Source organism: Furipterus horrens, unplaced genomic scaffold (assembly GCF_987537825.1).
Source record: "Furipterus horrens unplaced genomic scaffold, mFurHor1.1.pri manual_scaffold_11, whole genome shotgun sequence".
NCBI classification, from domain to species: domain Eukaryota; kingdom Metazoa; phylum Chordata; class Mammalia; order Chiroptera; family Furipteridae; genus Furipterus; species Furipterus horrens.
In genome coordinates, this window is record NW_028327181.1 from 50,157,744 (window position 1) to 50,177,127 (window position 19,384).

Genomic DNA, 19,384 nt, shown 5'->3' on the forward strand with positions numbered 1-19,384 from the left:
CTGCCTGCATCTACCGCAACATGCTGGGCTTTCCTGGACCCCTTGCTTCTCTTCCCTTCAGTCTTTCCTCCCGACCTGCACAGGAAACCTCAGCCATAACAGGGGCTGCCATCTTTCCTTATAACTGGTAACCACCAAGTCGACGTATCCGGAGCTCTGGACCGGAACAGCCACGCGTGCGCCTTCCCACGGCACTTCTCACCTGGGTCTCCTCGGGAATCCCATGCTCCACTTATTAGCTTTCTATTGCTGCTGTAACAAATTCCCACAAGCTTAGATACTGGGAACAACACAAATGTTGTGTTTTACAGAAATCTGGCATGACCACCAAAGGCTAAAATCAAGGTGTCAGCGGGGCTGTGCTCATTTATGGAGACTCTGGGAGAGGGAGCGGTATCCTTGCCTTCTCCACTTTCTATGGGTCGCCCGCACTTCCTGGCTCATGTCGCCCTCCCTTCATCTCCAGGTCAGCAACGTTGCAGCTCTCTGACCATCCTTCCATAGTCACATCTCCTTTTTTTCAGGTTTTATTTATTTATTTTTAGAGAGAGAGGAAGGGAGGGAGAAAGAGGGGGGAGAAAAACCTGAATGTGTGAGAGAAACATCGACCGGCTGCCTCTCACATGCCCCCAACCGGGGACCTGGCCTGTAACCCAGGCATGTGCCCTGACTGGGAATCAAACAGGCGACCTTTCAGTTTGCGGGACAACACTCAACCCACTGAGCCACACCAGCCAAGGCAGCCACATCCCCTTTTGGTCACAGACAGGAAAGTTTGTTTTTAAGGATCCATGTAACTAACATGAGTACTCATTGAAAACCCAGAATAATTTCTCCATTTTTAATTCCTTAACTTAATCATGTTTGCAAAGTCCCTCTTGCCATGCAAGGCAGCACAGTCATAGCTCCCCCAGGTTATGACGTGCAGGTCTCTGGTTAGCCGTTATTCTGCCTACCGCACTCACCGTGTCCAAAACTGATGCTGTCACCTCTCCCTCCGTCCCTCACCCCACCTCCTAGTCCGCCTTAGTTCCTACTGACATTAACGGGACTTCCAGATCCCCCATGGCCTGAGTTTAAAAGTCTGGCCTCATCATTTGCCCTTCCATCCTTCTCACTTTTCGTATCACATTGGTGGTGAAGTCCTGCCAGCTCTCCCTAGAAATCTCCCTTCAGGGAGCCTATGCCCCCTAATGTAAACTCACATCGACCTGAGTTTCTTCGCACTCGCCTGGCCCCCAGTGGTGTCAGTATAAAAACACCACAGGTCTCTAGGCTGAGTAGTGTCTTAACTTGTCCCCTGTCTCCGAGTCACTGCTCTCCAAATCCTTCTTCCACACTATCGCTACTCTCTCAAATGCACACTAGATCATGTCAATACTCAGCCTAAAATGCACATAGAGCCTCCCATGTCCTATAGGATAAAGTGCAATTTCCTACCACGATGCAGAAGGCCCTTGATAATCTGGCTGCAAACAAACGTAGCAGCCTTATCTTCAACACCACACTCGCTGTACCAAGCAAGGGGAAACTCCCCGAATGCATAGTTTGCTTCAACCATCTGTGAATTTACTGTGCTGTTCCTCCTGCTTGGAATGTCCTCCACTCTCCCTCCACCTGTAAAACAGCTTATCCTCAAAACCACACTCATATAGTATCCTGTCTGTGGTGCCTTCCCTCTTGCTCTCACTTTGGTGATCCCTTAGAATTCTGCATGTTGGTTAGAAGCATACGACTTAGAAGCAGACAGCCCTGGGTTCAAATCCCATTCTACCCCTTAGCAGCTTTAATTTAGGGTAAGTTGTTTTTCTCTCTGAGTTCTTGTGACAGTTAAATAATACATATAAAGCACCTATCCCAGTCACAGAGTTAGTACTCAATAAATGGCAGTTGTTATTATTCACATTTATTATATCCCCCATTATATATGTATATATCTATTTTCATTTAGGAGATTATGAGCCTCTTGAGCAAATAAAAAGCCATATTAAAGAGCCATATTATACTCATTTTTTCCCATAACACCTAGCAACGGTGTCTAGCATACTGTGAGTAGTCAACCAATAGTTGTCAAAGGAACGGATCAATAGATATATGCGTGGGTGGATGGATGAATAGAAGAGTAAATATGACTGCCTACAGAAATGAGCAAAATATGTGGCAACCCATGAGCAAAAAAATGAGGCAACCCATGGGTTTGTGGAAACTTCTTAGAAAGTTTGGGGCATTTCTTTCTCACCTTTCACCTGGCAATCTCTTGCTCCAGATACAAGCCTGTTCTTATATAAATCCATGCAAGTGACTGTCCCCTGGTGGCCACTGAAGATTCGTAGGCAAGCCCCACTTTTGAGATCCCAGTATCTGCAGGAATTAGGCCAAAGAAATGTTTTTGAGATTTTCTGAGGGCCCAAGGGACCATACCATATAGAGTTCTTGTAAATTAAAAAGCAGTTGGAAGGCAGAAGAGTTACCTGGTTAAGCTAAGAGGCCTGGATTTGAATCTCACTTTTAGTACCTATTAGGTGTAACTTAGGAGAAGTTATTTAATTTCTGGGTAAGCTCCATTTCCTCATTGATAAAACAGAAGTTACCACATAGGATTTTTGTGAAGAATTAAATACACAAATGCAGTGACTGGCAACCCAGGGTGAGCTCCACCCCCAGGGAACATTTGACACAGTCTGAAGACATTTTTGGTCATCACAAGCAGTGAGAAAGGTGCTTCTGGTATCTAGTCTGTAGAGTTCAAGGATGCTGTTAAACATTCTACAATGTACAAGGCTGTCTCCAAAGAAAGAATATTCCAGCCCTAAGTGTCAATAGTACTGAAGTTGAGAGACCCTGCATCAAGGCATATAACCTTAGAACAGTGACCAACATATATAGAAAATGCTTGATAAATGTTTGTTGGCATTAGGTAGAAGGGTCCCTGGAGTGACCACCAGGCCTAGAATTCATGGCATTGATTCAGTGATAGAGCTGGTCTTCAACCTAGAACAACATAACAATTTACCACAGCCACTTAGATGCAAAATATTTTATGTATATTTCTGAAACATATCTAAGAGGTACATGGAAACATGTGTAAGTCACACTGTGTGTTTAATAAACAAGCATGCCTGGGGTCTCAGCTATCATTATTACAGATTTCCGCTTCAGCCAGATGCTTCTGTGACAGGGCAAAGCACAAGGTTTAAATAGTGGGCTCTGGAGCCGGGCTGCCCAAGATCCAGTCCCAGGCCCAGCGCTGACTAGTTGTGTGATCTCGGATAAGTTACTGAACCACTCTGTACCACAGTTCTCTCATTTGTAAACTGGCAATAATAATGGTACTTACCTCGTAGACTTATTGGTAGATTTGGCACATAATATATGATTAATAACAATATGTAATAATAATAAATAGTAGTATATTGTTTGAATGTCTTATGTGCTGTGGCCTTCCCAGTGTGTTTAACGATGTCTCAGGAGTCTGACTACAAACAAACTGAAGGGCATAGTTACAGCCAAGTGGTTTCTGCTTTCTCTACCTGATTTGGGTTTTCTTCCAGTGGCACCTGACAGTCCTGAAAGCCCCCCTGGGCCACTGGCCTGCCTGGGCAGACAGGGTCAACGGGGCTACCGCCCACGCCTAGGGGTGTGGGGTAACTCGGGGTGAAGCCTCATCGGCCCTCTGTCCTGTCCCAGCACAGTTACTGGGAGCGCCCTCTCACTTGCTAAGGAGGCCCGCGGTGCCACTAAACCACATGGCCACCCCGTCCCCCCTGATGCAGAAAGTCAGAGTGAGGGGTCTGGACAAGACGTTGGGCCCCTGCAGTGTGTCCCCTGTGACCCAGAGCAGCCCCTGGGCCACATTCATTTTTGCTTTCCAGGCCAACAGCACAAAGGCGGGGACAAAGGAGCAGCTGAGCCCCTCGAGGAGAGATCCTGCCCTGGGCCGCACCCTCGGCTCTGAGAGGTGCTTTTAAACACAGTGTTGGCCGGTTTCGTGGTGTACACTCCAAGCACACCCCGCGACCTCTGACCTCTGCTCCAGACATGCAGGTTGCAACTCTGGGTGTTCCCTCAAAGAAAGAGCAGGGGACTGAGATGCCTCTGCAGAAACCCCCACTCAGACCTGTCCAGGACGACGCCGGACCTGCCCGGGGCAAGACCCCGCTGAGCCTGTGACTCCCCGCGGACTGCACCTGCGCAAACCAAGGTGACCCTGGAGATTGGCCTGGGACTCCAGACCCCTGCATGTCTCAGGGTGCCGGGCGGATGAGGGCCTGCGGGCTGTGCCAGGCCCGGGGGCCCAGGGCGGCATGAACAGCTTAGTGGCAGTGTGGTGAGTGGAGGCGGACGCTTCCCTAGGGCAGGGACCGGGGTGCTGGCTCCCGGGCAGCACACGCCGCCAGTGTCCTGGAGAACGGACAGCGACACAGGCTCTCCGAATACAGCCCGGAACCACGGGGACGGCGCCACGGGGACAGCGCCCCTGAGCGCGCGCAGAGCGGCCAGAGGGGAAAGCCGGTGGGGAGAGGACGCAGCGCCCCCGCCCAGAAGTCCCAGCCGGCCCCTCTCCCGGCCGCACGCGTGTGCGGGGCGCAGCGCGCCAGGGCCCCGACCCGCCCCGCGCCGAGGAGGGCCCGGCCCCGCGCGCGGCAGCGCTCACATGTCCACGAACACCATGAAGCACCAGCCCAGGCCGCCGACCAGCAGCATGGTCACGTGGATGCCGTGGACCAGCAGCTCGTTGAGCAGGCGGAAGTCCACGCCCCGGCGGCCCAGCAGCAGCAGCAGCACGCGCACGCCCACGTACTGCAGGCAGAAGAGCGCGGCCTGCCGCTGAGCCCCGGGGGAGGCGTGGGCCTGCGGGAGAGCGACAAGCAGAGGAGCGAGGTCAGCCCGCGCGAGTGTGAGGGAAGCAGCCCGGGCACGTTCCCGCGCGGGACATCGCAGCCCCAGACGGCAGGGACACCAAGCCTAGGATGCCGGTTCTGCCACGAGCTCCAAAGGGACCCACCATCACGTGGAAACCAAAAGAGCGAATCCACCGGGAAAAAGGGCCAGGATGGCGGTTGGGGGTCCCCCAGTGGCAGTCAATGCTGAAACCACGGAGGGCCACCAGGAGCCCTGGCCAACCTCACCTTCCCACGGGCCTCGCTTTGACCTGGGTACCATGCCTGGCCCTTATCCAGGGTGAACAAAAGCCCTCCCGCGGCATCCCACCAGGGGACCAGGGTGGGGGGCTGCCCACAGGGCGCACACAGAGCAGTTCGCTCCAGCAAACGGACACCCAACTGCTGGCAACTAGACAGCCCTGCAAAACTGGGGTCCCCGCTGTCCTGCTCCCAGGGGTGCGGTGGGAGGCGGGCGCCCTAGGCCAAGGAGCCACCGTGCCTGGCAGGCTGGCGCGGCACCGCAGGGCACGGGGCCCATGGGCTGGGCCGCAGGAGAGCCGCACTAGTGGCCCCGCAGCTTTACCCAGGAACCACCGCTGAGAGCTCGCCACGCCGGGGTGGGGACAGGCGGCTGCAAGGGCAGGACGTGTCAGGGCGGAGCAGCGAGGTTGGCTACAGGTCACCGGGAAACGCTGCCAGGCATCTGCCCCGCATCAGAAGGCGGGTTTCTTTCTCCAAGCTCCCTCTCCGACCGCTGTGAGAGCAAATGGCCTCCCAGAGGCGGGGGCGTGGGAGGCCGAGCGTCCACCCCTCCTCCGCCCCGCAGGCGCAGCCCTTCCCGCAGGGTTTGACCAAGACCTGGCCTAACGGCAGCTGCCCGGACCCGGAGCTGCTCCATCCGGGCTCCACCTCGGTCTCAGCCCGCCACCTCCAGGAACGGCACTCAGGCAGTCGGTGTCCTCGTCTCGAGGGTCACTCGACAGCCGCTCCTCATTCCCTGCACGCTGCGGGGACGCGGCCAACCTCCGATCTCGACTCGGCCCGGAAGCAAGCAGCTCCCGGTGCGAAAGGCATCGATGCCACGAGCTTGGAGGTCGAGGCAGGTGGACGAGGCCGCGGCGCGCGGTGCCGACCCCGGGGCAGCTCCATCCCACCGCCCGGCCCGGGATCCCAGGCTCCTTGTCGCCAGGGCGCTCGGCCGCGCAGGCGGCACCGAGTCCAGGCTCAGCGCGTCGCGGGAACAGGGAGGCTTTGCCCGTTTGCCTCCGGGGAAACTGGCGACCGCGAGGGCGGAGCCGACCCGCCGGAATCCCCGGGAAGCCCCCCGAGCCCCGCCCGTGGTCCTGGAGACGCCCAGGGCGACCCCCCCGCCCGCCCGCTCGCTCACCCGGTGCCCTCTCCGCGCCGGCGTCCCGGCCTGCGGGCCCCCCTGTCCCTCGGGGCTCCAGGAGCAGGGCGGCCGCGTGGTGCCGACTGCGCGCTGGCTGCGGGGCCCAGTGCCTCATGCGTCCCCACCTACCCCGAAGGGTAAGGGGCTGCGGCGCCCGGCGGCCGGCGACGTTTGGCCCAGCGTGGCAGCCGTAGCGTCGTCCCTCTGCGGCCACCGTGGGACTTTCCTCACGCCCCTCCGCCCACTCGGACACCGAGAGCACCTCCCTTCCCCCAGTTCGGGGGCGACTCTGAACACCTGTAACTCGACCATCTTCTCAAACTTATTTGACTACAGAGAATTTTTTCATGGAAAACCTCAGAGGAACACAGCTGGGAAGCCCTATACCCCGGCATATTCCACTGTTTCTCTCTTTTTCTTTAACCAGCATCCAGTGAGCATATGTCAGGGTCAAAGTCCTGTGCTAATAGGAACCATGGGAAATACAAAGGTGAGGAGGATATGGACCTTGCCCTCAGTGAGCTCGTAGCCCAATAAAATAGGGTGAGTTGAACTAATGTCCCAGTCATAAGATTATTAGCAAATAGATAACATGTGAACAGGATGACAATTTATTGTTCAAACATTTTGATTGCAAAAGGGGTCACTATTATTAATTACTCCAGGATCACCAAATAAAATGAGAATGTTTCAGTCAAATGGGATGTATGGTCACTCTAAATATGAGGAGTAATTTTGTCCTCATTGCCATCTGTCACATCTTGAGTTCAACCAGTCATCATCTCTTCTAAAGAGTACTTACCACCATACTAGTCGTAAAAACTCAACTTTGCCTTTCCCTTCTCTGCTCTGTCTTCCCCGTAAGAACTGGTCAAGATGCAATTTGTTAGTACCATTCAGAGCCAAAAATAAAATAGAAATGCTCTCCACAAACCTTATGAATGAAGAGTGAAGGTCTGGGCCTAAAGTACGGCGGAAAGTTTATTATTAAAGGGTCTTCTTATGACAAATCCAAATGATGTCATGCTATGCAGTTACCATAAATACCATTTTCATATTTAACATGGAAACATACCCGCAGTATTTTGCTGGAGTGAGTTACAGAAATATGTAGAGCGTAACTCCATTTCTATTTAAAAAATATTTTTATGTATGCAAACAATTCTAGAATAGACACCAATATTAATGGTGGTTATCTCTAGATGACAAGATTATAGGTCTTTGTTTTTCTCTATACATTTTCTGGCATTTGGTGGGTTTTTTTCCCCCCACCAACAGTATATTACTTTTAAAATTATGATAAAAATACAGATATTTCAAAAAGAAGGATTTTGTGCACATACATTTTGCATAAGTTTTTTGGTCAGTATACCCAAAAATCATAAGGGGAAGTGTCCTCTACACACTCCTGATAATGCTGCAAAAATCAATTCAGTTTTGAGAGCCTAGAAGCACCATGGTAGAGTCACTGAGAGGAACAAGACCTGAGTTCAAATTCCAGCTCTGCCATTGACCAGCTACGAGAACTTGGGTAAATTTTCTAACATCATGGCCTTCGTTTCCACACCCATGAACTGGGAGCAATGCTATCTATGGCGAAGATCAAGTGCAGAATGTATACAAAGCCCTTGGTGCCTTGCCTGGCACACTGTTTGAGCTCAGTGCCCACTGCCATGAGCACCGCTCAGAAGCACTGACCCCCACCTTTTCCTAGCAGCCCCCTTGACTGCTTAGTCTTGCTCTTTCACATGTTCTCTTCTGGTCTCCATGCTGTGTTACCTGTTCTCTCTCTGTTCTCAAACTATACATTTCTAAAATATTAAACACGGTCTCAGGAGTCCTTTTTTGCCGGGGGATTATAGCTACATCACCTAAGGAAGAACTGTATTAGTTTCACTGTACTTAACAGGGCAACAGGATTGGAAAGAGCAGGTCATCACTGGCTAGGAACCTGAAACTCTCTGTGCCTCAGCTTCTTTATCTATAAAATGAGTGAATGGGCCAACTCAAAGATAAAAAAAAATTCCAGGTTCCATGTGGTAAACAAATGTTTTCTTTTGCCCATGTAATTTTTCTTCTATGTTTTTAATCAGTCGCGTGATGATCCAGATTTCTAACTTGAAAGCTCAGATGGTCTCGGGGGCTGAGCTCCACAATCCCCCATGGCAATAATTAGTGGCAGCTGAGTAGCAACTGGCCCCTTCAGCTGGGAAGTGAACCCTCAAATTCATCGTGGTCCCATCGTCCTTTACTGCTCATACCACCGCCTCCCTCATTCGTGGGACCTGTCTGGCCTCTACAGACAGATGAACTAGATGGTGTCTCTGGATGCTTCTATTTCTCAAATTATAATTTCTACTGCACAGTTTTTTATGGGAAGCTGCAATATGACCACCCTTCATTAAGCATTCTTTTGAGGCCCACTGCATAGTTTCAAAATAAAAGGCCCTTAGGCAAAGCAGAGGGAGCAGAAACCTAATGGTTTTAGGAATGAACCATGACTGGATAGGCAGAACATAGAGTTCAGAGTTTTCCACCTATTCTTCATTATTGCATAAGATTCGGTGGGGAGATCTGCGGTTGAGTAACTCTCCCCTTTCAGCCTAGAGTCTGAACAAATCTGGAAGTGAAAGGTGAGAAAGCTTAATTCATCCTGGGCGCTGGACATTCTGGACCGGCCCTGCCCTCCTCTCCTGGCCTCTGGTCCCAGAGCTGCAGCTCTGGCAGCCTCCAGATGCAGGGAGTGATGGGTGTGGAGGAAAAGCCCAGCTATATCGCTCACGTGCTCCTGGCTCTGAGCCCTGCACCAGGTGGCTTGGTGCCATGGACGTAGGACAGGGCCATGGGCTTTGAAGTAAGGACAAACCAAATCAACCCACCCATTCAATGGGTGAGGCATTTAAGACAAAATAAAAGGAAGTGACCTAGTTAAGAGCAGATAGCACAGAACTCTGGTCTCCCTTAAGGAACGTCACCTCCAGTATCCTATATCCACACGCTGTGTCCTATATCCTCCCGTGTCCTATACCCTTGTGTGGGGACTGAGCCTGGACTCCAGCCTTCAATAGCCAATGAGAGCGTGCCACTCACAGTGACTTGCCCCCAGTGCCATCACAACCCACCTTTGTTCTCAGTTTCCATTTCTGATTTCTCACACGCATGTGCTTTCCATAGTCTCATTTTAGGAACTGGGATAAAAAGCTTGTTGGCGTAATGAGGATCTGTTCCCCTTGTGTAGGACCCCTGAGGGGGAAAACAAAAACAAAAACAGAAAATGGCTGCTCTTGGTTCCTACTCTCCAAGAGGAGGGGAAACTGGTGCTTGGCAAGACCCGAAAGATGGGTGAGCTCTGGCCGAGGAAGGCCCGGGCCTGGCCAGGCAGGCCAGTAGGTGTGTAGACTGGCCTAAGGGGATAACGATGCCAGAAATTGGGAGCGAGACCGGAAAGACATGGCGAGCAATTTCCAGCTTTCCAGAGCGGGACCGGCCTCACAACACTTGCCCCTCCCCCTCTCCTCTCATCTGTCTCTGCTGGGAAAGTCCCAGCTACCAAAAGTCCATAATTTGAGTTAAGCTTCAGATAAGAAACACAAATAAAAATGCCAGAAATGGCTACTACCAGGGAAAATTGCATTTGACCTAAGAACAGACTTTGTGGTCTTACAGACATCCATGTCCTATGTCAGGCTGACCTAAAACATTCTCATGGCGTTCTGATTTCATAAACCACAATGCAGCTCTCGGGGTGGGGGCAGGGGGTGGAGTCCCTGCTTTGTGAGGACTCTCCAGCCTCGGCCTTTCTCTTCCTAAGACGTTTCCGTACATGTTGTCCCTGCTGGGTGCGCTGACAATGGTATAGCAAATGGTGACTAATGGGAAGTTCACACCAAAAGGAGGTGACTGTTGAAAGCTACAAAGCAACAAACAGGGAGTAGGAGGCCACGAAGGGTCTCCTGAGTGGGCTGAACGGCGCACAGCCAGGCCGGCCTCTGGGAGGAAGTGGGGCTCCAGGCGGTCTGGCTCTGAATGAGTGAGTGCACCGACAGGTCCATCTTGACTTGCTGTGCCAATGCAGCCCAGTGCTGGCTCACAGAGGCGCATCGGTTCAGGCTGCTTTTATCAAGCATACCTGAAAAAAATATATATAAACATGGGAACCTCCACACTGGGTTGCAATGGTGGGGGGCACTTAAGAAATCCCCCAGTACAACCCAGCATACTCAGAATATACTTGGAGAGGTGGATGGGCAGGTGACGGATGAAGTCCCGGTATTTGCTGACCCCAGACAGGTCTCTGACAGCATCCAGGTCAACCAACAGATTGGAGGGGGTGCACCCTCTCTTGGACACGTTTGCTTTCCCAGAAAACAGCCTATTCAGCTCAGAAATGCACTGGAGCGAACTCTTCCATTGTCTCTCTGAGAATAAAGCCAGAGAAAGGTGCACAGGTGGGTCGTGCCTGCGGTAACTCCAGGCCAGGAGAGCTCACAAGGGTCTGCTCTTAGGCTGCTGGATTTTGTCATTCTTTTCTGCCAAAATGAAAACAGAAACCCCCTAACCAAACTACAAGTACTTCGCAGCCTTCCCAGCTCAAGGATATGTCTGTAGCCTCAAAGCCTGTCCTGTGCAAGTGAAATGCCAGGGTGTCTGGAATTTCCTTCAGATCACTCCAACAAGAAAGTATCTGAAACAATTTTTAAAAAGAGGAATGTTTGACGTAAGAACAGGGAGGTGGGTGGTGTGAGCAGTACAGGACAGCGGGACCAGTTGCTGCTCAGCGGCAGCTAACCATTGCCGTGGGAGATTGTGGGGCTCAGCCTCCCAGACCATCCGAGCTTTCAAGAGAAATTAGAAATCTGAACTATCACGTGACACTCTTTGCTTTTCTGTTAATTACTGAAGCTAGGTGATAGTTATATGAATGCTTATTATACTGTCCTATCTACTTCTGAAATTTGACATTTCCTGTAGAAAAAATGTTTTTGAACCTATGGGTTGTGTCTCCTGTTGCTATTTCAAGTACATGTCTTGCTTTGAAAACCAACTTGGGATGGCCTTGAGGTCAGGGTTCAAATTCCCCATTGCTCTTATTTCCTCCTCAAGGAATCCAATGCTGCCAAAGTAACCACGGAGTTTTTCAAAAAGAATCGGTTGAATTCTAGAGGTGCCCACCGCCACAGGTCAGTGGCTAGGAAGGGACTGTGGCCTGGGACAGAGGGAGACGTCCAAGGAAGCCCTTGACCACAGCTTCCTTTCCGATCTCTGTTTTCAGGGGGTCTCTCAGAGGAACCAAGGTGGGGAGGTGAAAACATGGGCTTTTGGGTCATCCTAAGTGATTTTATCCTTGCTTCTTCCCTTTCTGGATGTGTGATTATATGAGGGACCAAATAGCAGCGAGTCCAACACAGGTGAAAAATTAATGTTAATTCTCCGAATCTGTCCTCCCCAGAGCCTCCTCCTGCTCTCTCAGTCCCTCCGGCTCCATTGGGACTTCCAGTCCCATAGCTTCTGGCTTTCCCACTGCAGCCTGACTTACCAGTATGAGCTGCTTCCCCCACAAGCTTTTCAAGCAATCTTTCTCTTCCTGAGTCCCTGGACAAAGGGAAGGATGTGTTCTTGGTTCTGGATGCCCAGTTAACATGTGATGTATCAAACTGGTGGTTGTAGTCTTTTTCAGGGAAGAAGAACACATGATTGGAGTCTTGATCAAGCCCTGAAAAAGCAAAAGGTCAAGACAAGGTTGTTCTTTAAACAGGTGTGTGGAGGAGAACGAACAGAGGTAAATGGTTTCATTTCTACTTGCTTCTTTTAATTCTGCACAAAATGGGCCAGACCAGTTATGTCTATTTTCATTTGGGGCTCCTGAATTTCTATGCGAGAATCACAGAAAGCCCCTAATTAGATTTTACCAGCCCACCTACGACGCAGTTTATTGGTGCTCTACATGCAGGAAAGAGCGTGAGAGCGCTGTGGGCGAGAGCTGGAAGAGGGTCTGCTCCTCTGAAACTCTGGCTTCATTTTCTTCATTGATGTGCATATCTATCCTTCAGACAAAACAGAAAATTCAGGGTTTTAAGAGAGATGCTTCCCTAGGAAAGGAGAAGGTTGCACAACCTGTAACTGGACTCGACTCTAAAGCAGTAGCTGATTCCTGTGGAGAACGACGAAAGCCTTTGACAGAGACCCACAGAACAACACATGTGCGTGAAAGCCAGGCCTGTGAAAGCCAGGCCTGCTGTGGTCTGTCCCGCATGGGGTGAGGGGCAGCACTGCACTATGGGGGATGCTCAGGAGGCGAGTCCTGGTTTCCAACCCCCTTGCTGAGTGACCTTGTTCAAGTCACTCAGATTCCATGAACTTTGGCTTCCTCATCTACAACATTAAGGAGCTCACCTGATTGACCTCTCATCTATTTGTAGGACTCTCTGATTTTTTTCTTCACCATTTCTTCATTCCAGATTATCTTTCTTTTACTTCCTTAATGCACCAAGGAAGCCAAGTGGCATACATCGGGATCCAATTGCCCTGCAGGTCATCTAGCTTTAAAGTTGTTTGGGATTCCATTAGTCTACAACTACCACTGCAAATCAGGTCTCACAGACATTCAGAATTCTCAGCCTTGGAGACCTCTGACTCTGAAACTCCTCCATCTGACACTCCCTCCCAGCCTTCTCCTGCCCGTCCTCCCAAACCTGTGCCTCCCCACACTGGACCTTCCACTCCCGGGCCCCTGAGGAATCTCCTATCTCTTGCCTCCTTCCTGGTCTTTTTGCATCCCTGATTGAGCTGGCCAAACATTTCCGAGATCTTCTCACCAACAGCCTAGATCAATGGCTCTCAAAGTGAAGTGCCAACCAGCAACCTCAGTGTCAGCTGGGAACTTGTTAGAGATGCCACTTGTCAGGCCTGCTAAGTCAGGGGGCCCGAGAAAGCCCAGCCACCTGGGATTTCATAGGCCCTCCTGAGGATTCGGAACACGAGCTAAAATTGGAGAGCTAGGGTGTTCGCCTTATTTGGCCCTTTTGCTTTCTCCAGCCTTGGATAAGCTCCACTTCAAGGCTGGATGTTATGTGCAAGCAAGGAATATGGCAGAATGAAGGGGGAAGGGGCAGGGAAGCCCTAAGTTTTGGCCTGTTGGCCTGGTTTCTGCACAGTGCAAGGTGAAGGGCAAGGCAATTCAGTAGCTCTCCCCTTATGTCGCTTCCAAGGCCAGTCCAGTCTCTAGCCCACTGATCATGAACCACACCAGCCTTAAGTAATAGACACAGACCAGCCATTTCCGGGCCAAAAGGATACAAAAATCCATTTTAAATGCTTGACAGTTAAAAGTTCTATACACACTTCTGCATTTGTCATTTGACAGTTTTCTAGAAGGAAGTCACATTCAGCAATCTGTCCTTCAGTAAACAGAATCGGGTGTCAAGACAAAGAACTCTTCCCTGCTTTCTGGAAAGTCCCCATCTACCTGGTTTGTCCACACCTCTGGGCCCTTTACAGGTCTTGAAGTCTGGCTCCCTGGTCTCGGGTTCCCCTGGCTCCCCCTGCGGCCTGTTCACCTGAAATGTTGTTCTGCTTTCTCTGAAACAGGACTCTGATGACATCAGCGGAACAGTGGATCAACCCTCCCTCTAAAATATATATATATGAACAATGCTTGCCAAGCTCAGGAATGAATTTCCTAAATCCAAGTTTACTATTCTGTAGGTGATTCTTTTTTTACTGTACAAAAAGTCTGATAAGTTATCAGCCCTTGCTTTTCACAACAGCCTGGTGAGTGACGTAAGTCAGGGATCTCTAGTCCCAATGTACAGAAAAAGAAATGAACAATACAGAGGCAAAGGGACTGTTCAAGGTCACGCAGCTGCAAGTGACAGCCAAGACTAGAAGCAAGGTGTCCTGACTGCAGGCCCAGGACCCTCATCACCACACCACTGCTTCTCAGAAAAAGGCATCCAGCCAAGAAGAGGGAATCTCCCTTGCAAACCCTACCCGCAGCCCCGAACACCTAACCAGGAAGCAGCTCCGCCTTCCCGAGAGGACCTGGCCCTTTGGTCCTAACAACCCTGTGACTTTGCAGCGGTCAGTGTCTGGTGACGCAGTTCTGTTTTGGGTTTTTTGGTTTCCAATTTTTTTGGTTTTAGATGAAAGGAGTCTTTTCCTGGCCAGTGGGAACCTGACCTCAGAGGGAGGCACGAAGTCCCAGGCCGTGAGCCCTCCACCCAACCCTCCACTCTCCTCAGCCCCGTGAACGCGCGCGGCCCTGTGGGCACTCAAGGAGCACTCGAGACAGCCAGGCGGGTGCACCTGAAAGCAGCGGCTTCCTTCGAAGGGGTTCTTCTGGAACAGCAGCGGCTAAACCAGCCCCCACACTCCCCGGAATGTGAAAGGAGCTCCCTGGGCTGATTCAGGGGTGTGGCAGAAAAATCTCTGAAGAGGATGCAGGCAGGGCAGAGGGCAAGGACACACCCCACGGGGACACAGACGGGGCTGCATCAGGAAACCCAAGAAATCAGCATGTGCCAAAGCCCTCCCAGGGTCCAGAGACTCCAGGACACTGGCTCCCGAAGGCCAGTGGGGTCGACAGCCCAGCCCCACTTCTTGGGGAGCTGCCACCAACACAAACGCCCCATGTCCCACGTCGCCCCAGGTGTCGGCCCAGGGCTCTGTATTCCTCAAGGCTGCGACTCTGATGCACGTTTGGGAGCTACTGGCCTCCCCTAAAGCCCTCGCCTGGCGGATAGAGCAGGAAGGGAACGACTCTCCCCAGGACCCACAGGCTCCTCAGTCCTCGAAAGTGACTGGAGAGCTGGGCCCCAAGCGCAGAAGAGGAGCCCCAGGTGAAGTTCAAGAGCAAGGCCCTCCCCCTAGACCTCAGGACCCCTCAGCTCTGCAATCCCCGACAGGGGCGATGACGCGGAGCAAGGGCAGGCTGGGTCTGACACGAGGGACACCCCGGGCCCGCTGGGGGACAAGTCTAAGTGCGGCCCTAAGTCAGACTCGGGGGGTGGGGGTGCCGTGAGGCAGCAAGACCTCCTAAAGCGCCTTGTTCCTACTAAGAAAAACCAGGCGTTGCTGAGTCACCCAAGAAGCACGAATCACACGGCAGGGCTACGGGAACGGGAAAGGATGTTATTTCTCGGCACGCTCGAGCATCTTCCCTTTGTCCCGAGTCTATCAATACACTTCTCGCCCTCCCCCCGCCCCCTCCCCCAAGGACTCACGCACATTTTTTCTGTTCCTTTTCCATTTCCTTCAGATGCACCCCCACCTCCGCCCGCCTCGGGCACAAGGCAACGTCCGCTCGCTTGTCCACAGCAGAACTATGGTCTCACGGGCGTCGGGACCGGCGGGGGGGGGGGGGTCGCCGGCACCCCGGGCGAGGCGCTCTGCCCGCCTCAGCCGGCCCCTCCAGACCCTCAGCGGGGTGTCCCGCGCCCGGGAACTTCCAGCCCGAAGGGGACGCCCGGGACGGCGGCTGCACTGCGCGGGGCCTGGCTCTCCGTCTCTGGGGCAGCCCTGGGACCCCCCGCCCGCTCACCTGCGTCAGGTCCTCGTCGTTGAGCAGATGCGACTCGCGCGGCTTGAAGCAGTTCTGACACTTGCTCTTGTTGAAGATGTTGGCCTGGACTTTCCTGCACGGGTTCTCCTTGGCCGCCGACAAGGTCGGCGCGGCGGCGAGGCCCGACGGCCCGCGGAGGGAGGGGCAGCGACATCATCCACGGCGGGCTCGGGAGACGGAGGCCGGGCTCAGCACGGGCTCCCCGGCATGCCCCGGCCGGCCGCCGCCTCAGAGTCGGGCCGCGTACGCAGGGTGGCTCCGCAAGCGCCGGGATGCGGGCCGGGCCTTCCCTCGCACCACGGTGCTCCGATGCACCGCGCGCCCGGGCACCTCGGCCCCGCGCCCCGCGCCCTCACAGAGCGCGCGGTCCCTGCCGCCCGGCCGTCGCGGGCCCATGGACGCGGCCTCCTGGGCCCGCTGCCTCCCTGCACTCGGGCTGTTTAGTTAGGGGTCCGATTGCCCGCCGCCAGAATTACAACTCTGAATACCAGAGTTTGGTGAAAAGGAAAAGAATTGTTTATTTACACAAAGTCCTGCCTCCCCCTCCCAGACTTGGCCAGTCTTACGGAAGTCAGAAACACCGTTTCCCTACTTCCCAGGCACAGTTCAGCTTTACCAGCAGCTGCCAATCACTCAGTTCTGACTGGGGAGGCCCTTTCTGTGCTGTGGTGCCCTCCAGCTCTCAATGCAGGACCGCCTGGATTCTCAGCCTCCTTGGAAACTGCCTTCTTCCTGCAAATCGCATGGATCTCTTCTTCTCAAAGCAGTCTGGCAAGAGCCTCTTCTTAAAGCAGCCTGGAGATCCCTTCTCCAAGCCAGATGGAGGGAGCCCACAAGAGCCAGAGAGTGAGGGCGTGAGGGCCAGAGAGAGCCTTAGAGTGAGCCTCCTAGAGCCAGAGCCAGCCCAAAATGTCTGCAGCTCCTCTCTTCCTCCCTGCCTCCTCTCTCTCCCTTCGTCCTCTCAGGCCATGGGTGTTGCAAACCGTCCTGACCATTCACAGAACCCTAGTAGGCTCTGTCCGCTTCTTCCCTAGGCTCTGTCTGCTTCTTCCACACCAGCCCACAGTCCAAGATCCCTCCCATCTCCCTGAGTCTTGGAAGTAAAGCGGATCTTTGCAACAATGTATCCAGCCACTAGCTCCAGGCATGCAAGGGCATCCTGAAAGCTGCTTCCTGCTCCCTATCTCCCAGCTGCAAACTCTGCGGTTTGTTTTTGGACTCTCCTGTTTCTGTAACAGGAGGGCCTGGGCGGCCGGTGCAGGATCAGTGGCTGCGTAATTGGCAGAAGCCGTTCGCGTGCGCCTGCCCCTCCCCCAGCCCGAGATGGGGAAGCCCCGAACTGACCTCCAGAGGCGTCTGGGCGCGCCCTTCCCACAGAATCTGGGCAAGCTGGAGCGCGCGCCTTCCTCCTGCCGGCCCTCCACGTGGCCCCCCTCCCCCTCCCCCCCCCCCTCCGGGGAGTTCCAAGTGTATCCAGGCAACAGCCCAACGGATACTTCTTGGCGAGCTCTCTCTGGCTGCTGAGGACGGTTTCTGTGCTCCCGGACAGAGCTCCCAGACGCGCCCAATGGGCAACTGCCTGAGTGCACTCTGCCCCCACCCCCCGCCCTGGGGACCAGGGGGCCAGCTCAGAGCTCCCCCAGGTGGCCAGTTTCCCTTGGTCCGCCAGCGGCACCCAGTTGTCCCTGCTCCTCCACCTCCTGCAGGGCCAGCCCGCCAGCACCTGCTCACATGCGGTGTTGCAGCCTTCGTGAGTGTCTGTGTGAGGATCCCCCAGAGCCTGTGGCGTTTGCTCGGGATCCTGAGGTCCCTTTACCAGTGGGCCTGTGGGGGGCACGGGGAGGAGGTAGGTGAGGAGGGGGGGGAGCCCACTGTGCCAGAGAGTGAGGCTGAGGGCTGTGAGGGAGCCCCGCCTACCTGCAGGCTCTCGGGGGCCCAGGGAGGCCTCCGTGCCTCGGTGCTCAGGCCTGGGCCCCTGCAGGGCACCCTCCAGGTGCAGGGCCGGGAAGACGGAAGGCGCGGTAAGGCCCAGGCCTCCGTGAGGGGCTCCCCCTCCCTTTGCAGGAAGAGGAACCCCATCACCAGCTCCTATAGCTCCACCCGAGGCTGCCCTCCGGTGGAGAGGGGGAGGCGTGCCGCCCCTTGCCACGCCGGGCTGCCCCAGAGGGCCGGGAAGACGCTGAGGCAGCAGCGCCCTGGGGCTCCCTCCTCAGCTGCCGCCCTGCCACGGAGGCTGAGCCAGCCTGAGCAGGGCCGGGGTGCCACCAGAGGGGACACAGCACCCTCCAGGCGCCGCAAAAGGAAGGTCTGCCTGCTCCCGCGCAGGCGAGGGCCCCCTCTAAGCCTGCCACCAGGTCCCGACCCCGGGTACAGGGTGACCCCAGAAGATTTGGACAGAGACCGAGAAGCGCGGTGGCGGATCCTCAGGGCTCTGCTTGGTGAGGCGTGGGCCCTCTCGGGCTGGGGGGCTCCAGAGCCTGTGCCTTCCTGCCCGCAGCCTGTGCCTGCCCTCAGTGCCCCTGTGTCCGCCGGTGCTCCAGTCACCTCTGTGCTGAGCGCCAGCCCCTCGGCCTGCACATCTGCAGGCTTGGCTGCCAGGCCAGCCTCTGACAGCGGGGTGATTCCCGTGGACACCAGCCCACCTCCCAGGCCAGCCTCTGACAACGGGGTGACCCCCATGGACACCAGCCCACCTCCCAGGCCAGCCTCTGACAGCGGGGTGACCCCCATGGACACCAGCCCACCTCCCAGGCCAGCCTCTGACAGCGGGGTGACCCCCATGGACACCAGCCCACCTCCCAGGCCAGCCTCTGACAGCGGGGTGACCCCCATGGACACCAGCCCCGCTCCCTATGCACTTCCCTCGGGGGCTCCACCCAGCTCTCGAGGCATAAAACGGGCAGCCTCAGGCCCAGCCCAGGCCCCAGTCTCCACTGTAGGCCAGCCAGCCCTGGGCAGCATCGCCCAGGCCCCCCCGGGAACGCACGCCGGCCCCAGGCCTGCCTTGGCCGCCTCGTCATCGGCTCCAGGCCCGTCTGGCACGGCCACCCAGCGCCCTGCGGGAAGCTCCGGACACAACACCCGGAAGCGCACCCGCCAGGGCACCCTGGTCACGACCCCTGGCGCCAGGGCTGGGAAAAAGCCTACGCTGGGAGGCGCTGCTGCGCCCGCCGTCATGCCCACCCACGGACCTGCACCCAAGCAGAGCTCCCATGCTTCCAGCCAAGGGCTGGGCACCACCACCACCAGCACGGTGGCCTCTACCGTGGTGTCCCTCTCAGCCTCCACCCCCAGGGGCCCTGCCTCTGCTGGGCACACGGCAACAACTCAGAAGACCACCAGCCTACCAATCCCTGGGGCAGTCGGTGCGGGCGCCAGGCCAGCCTCTGACAGCGGGGTGATCCCCATGGACACCACCCCAGCTCCCTAGCTCTCCTCTCTGAGGGCTGCATAGAGAACAGGAGGTTGGAAATGAAGGCGCGGTGCAGGCTGTTAAGAAGGAGGAATCCTTGTGGGCTTTCTGGGAAAGGAGGAAGCTGGGAGCTGGAGAAA

General features: G+C 54.8%; 1 protein-coding gene across 1 annotated transcript in view; it reads right to left on the reverse strand.

Moving 5' to 3' along the window:
- LOC149997550 (F-box/WD repeat-containing protein 10-like) overlaps positions 1 to 19,009 on the reverse strand; it is a 34,576-nt gene extending 15,567 nt beyond the window's left edge. The window contains 8 exon segments of the mRNA XM_090257485.1: positions 2,240 to 2,480; positions 10,200 to 10,402; positions 10,494 to 10,691; positions 11,810 to 11,986; positions 13,830 to 13,901; positions 14,493 to 14,610; positions 15,812 to 15,919; positions 18,836 to 19,009. Of these exon segments, the coding sequence (XP_090113611.1) occupies positions 2,240 to 2,480; positions 10,200 to 10,402; positions 10,494 to 10,691; positions 11,810 to 11,986; positions 13,830 to 13,901; positions 14,493 to 14,610; positions 15,812 to 15,919; positions 18,836 to 19,009 (1,291 nt within the window).
- Between the last annotated feature and the right edge of the window lie 375 nt (positions 19,010 to 19,384).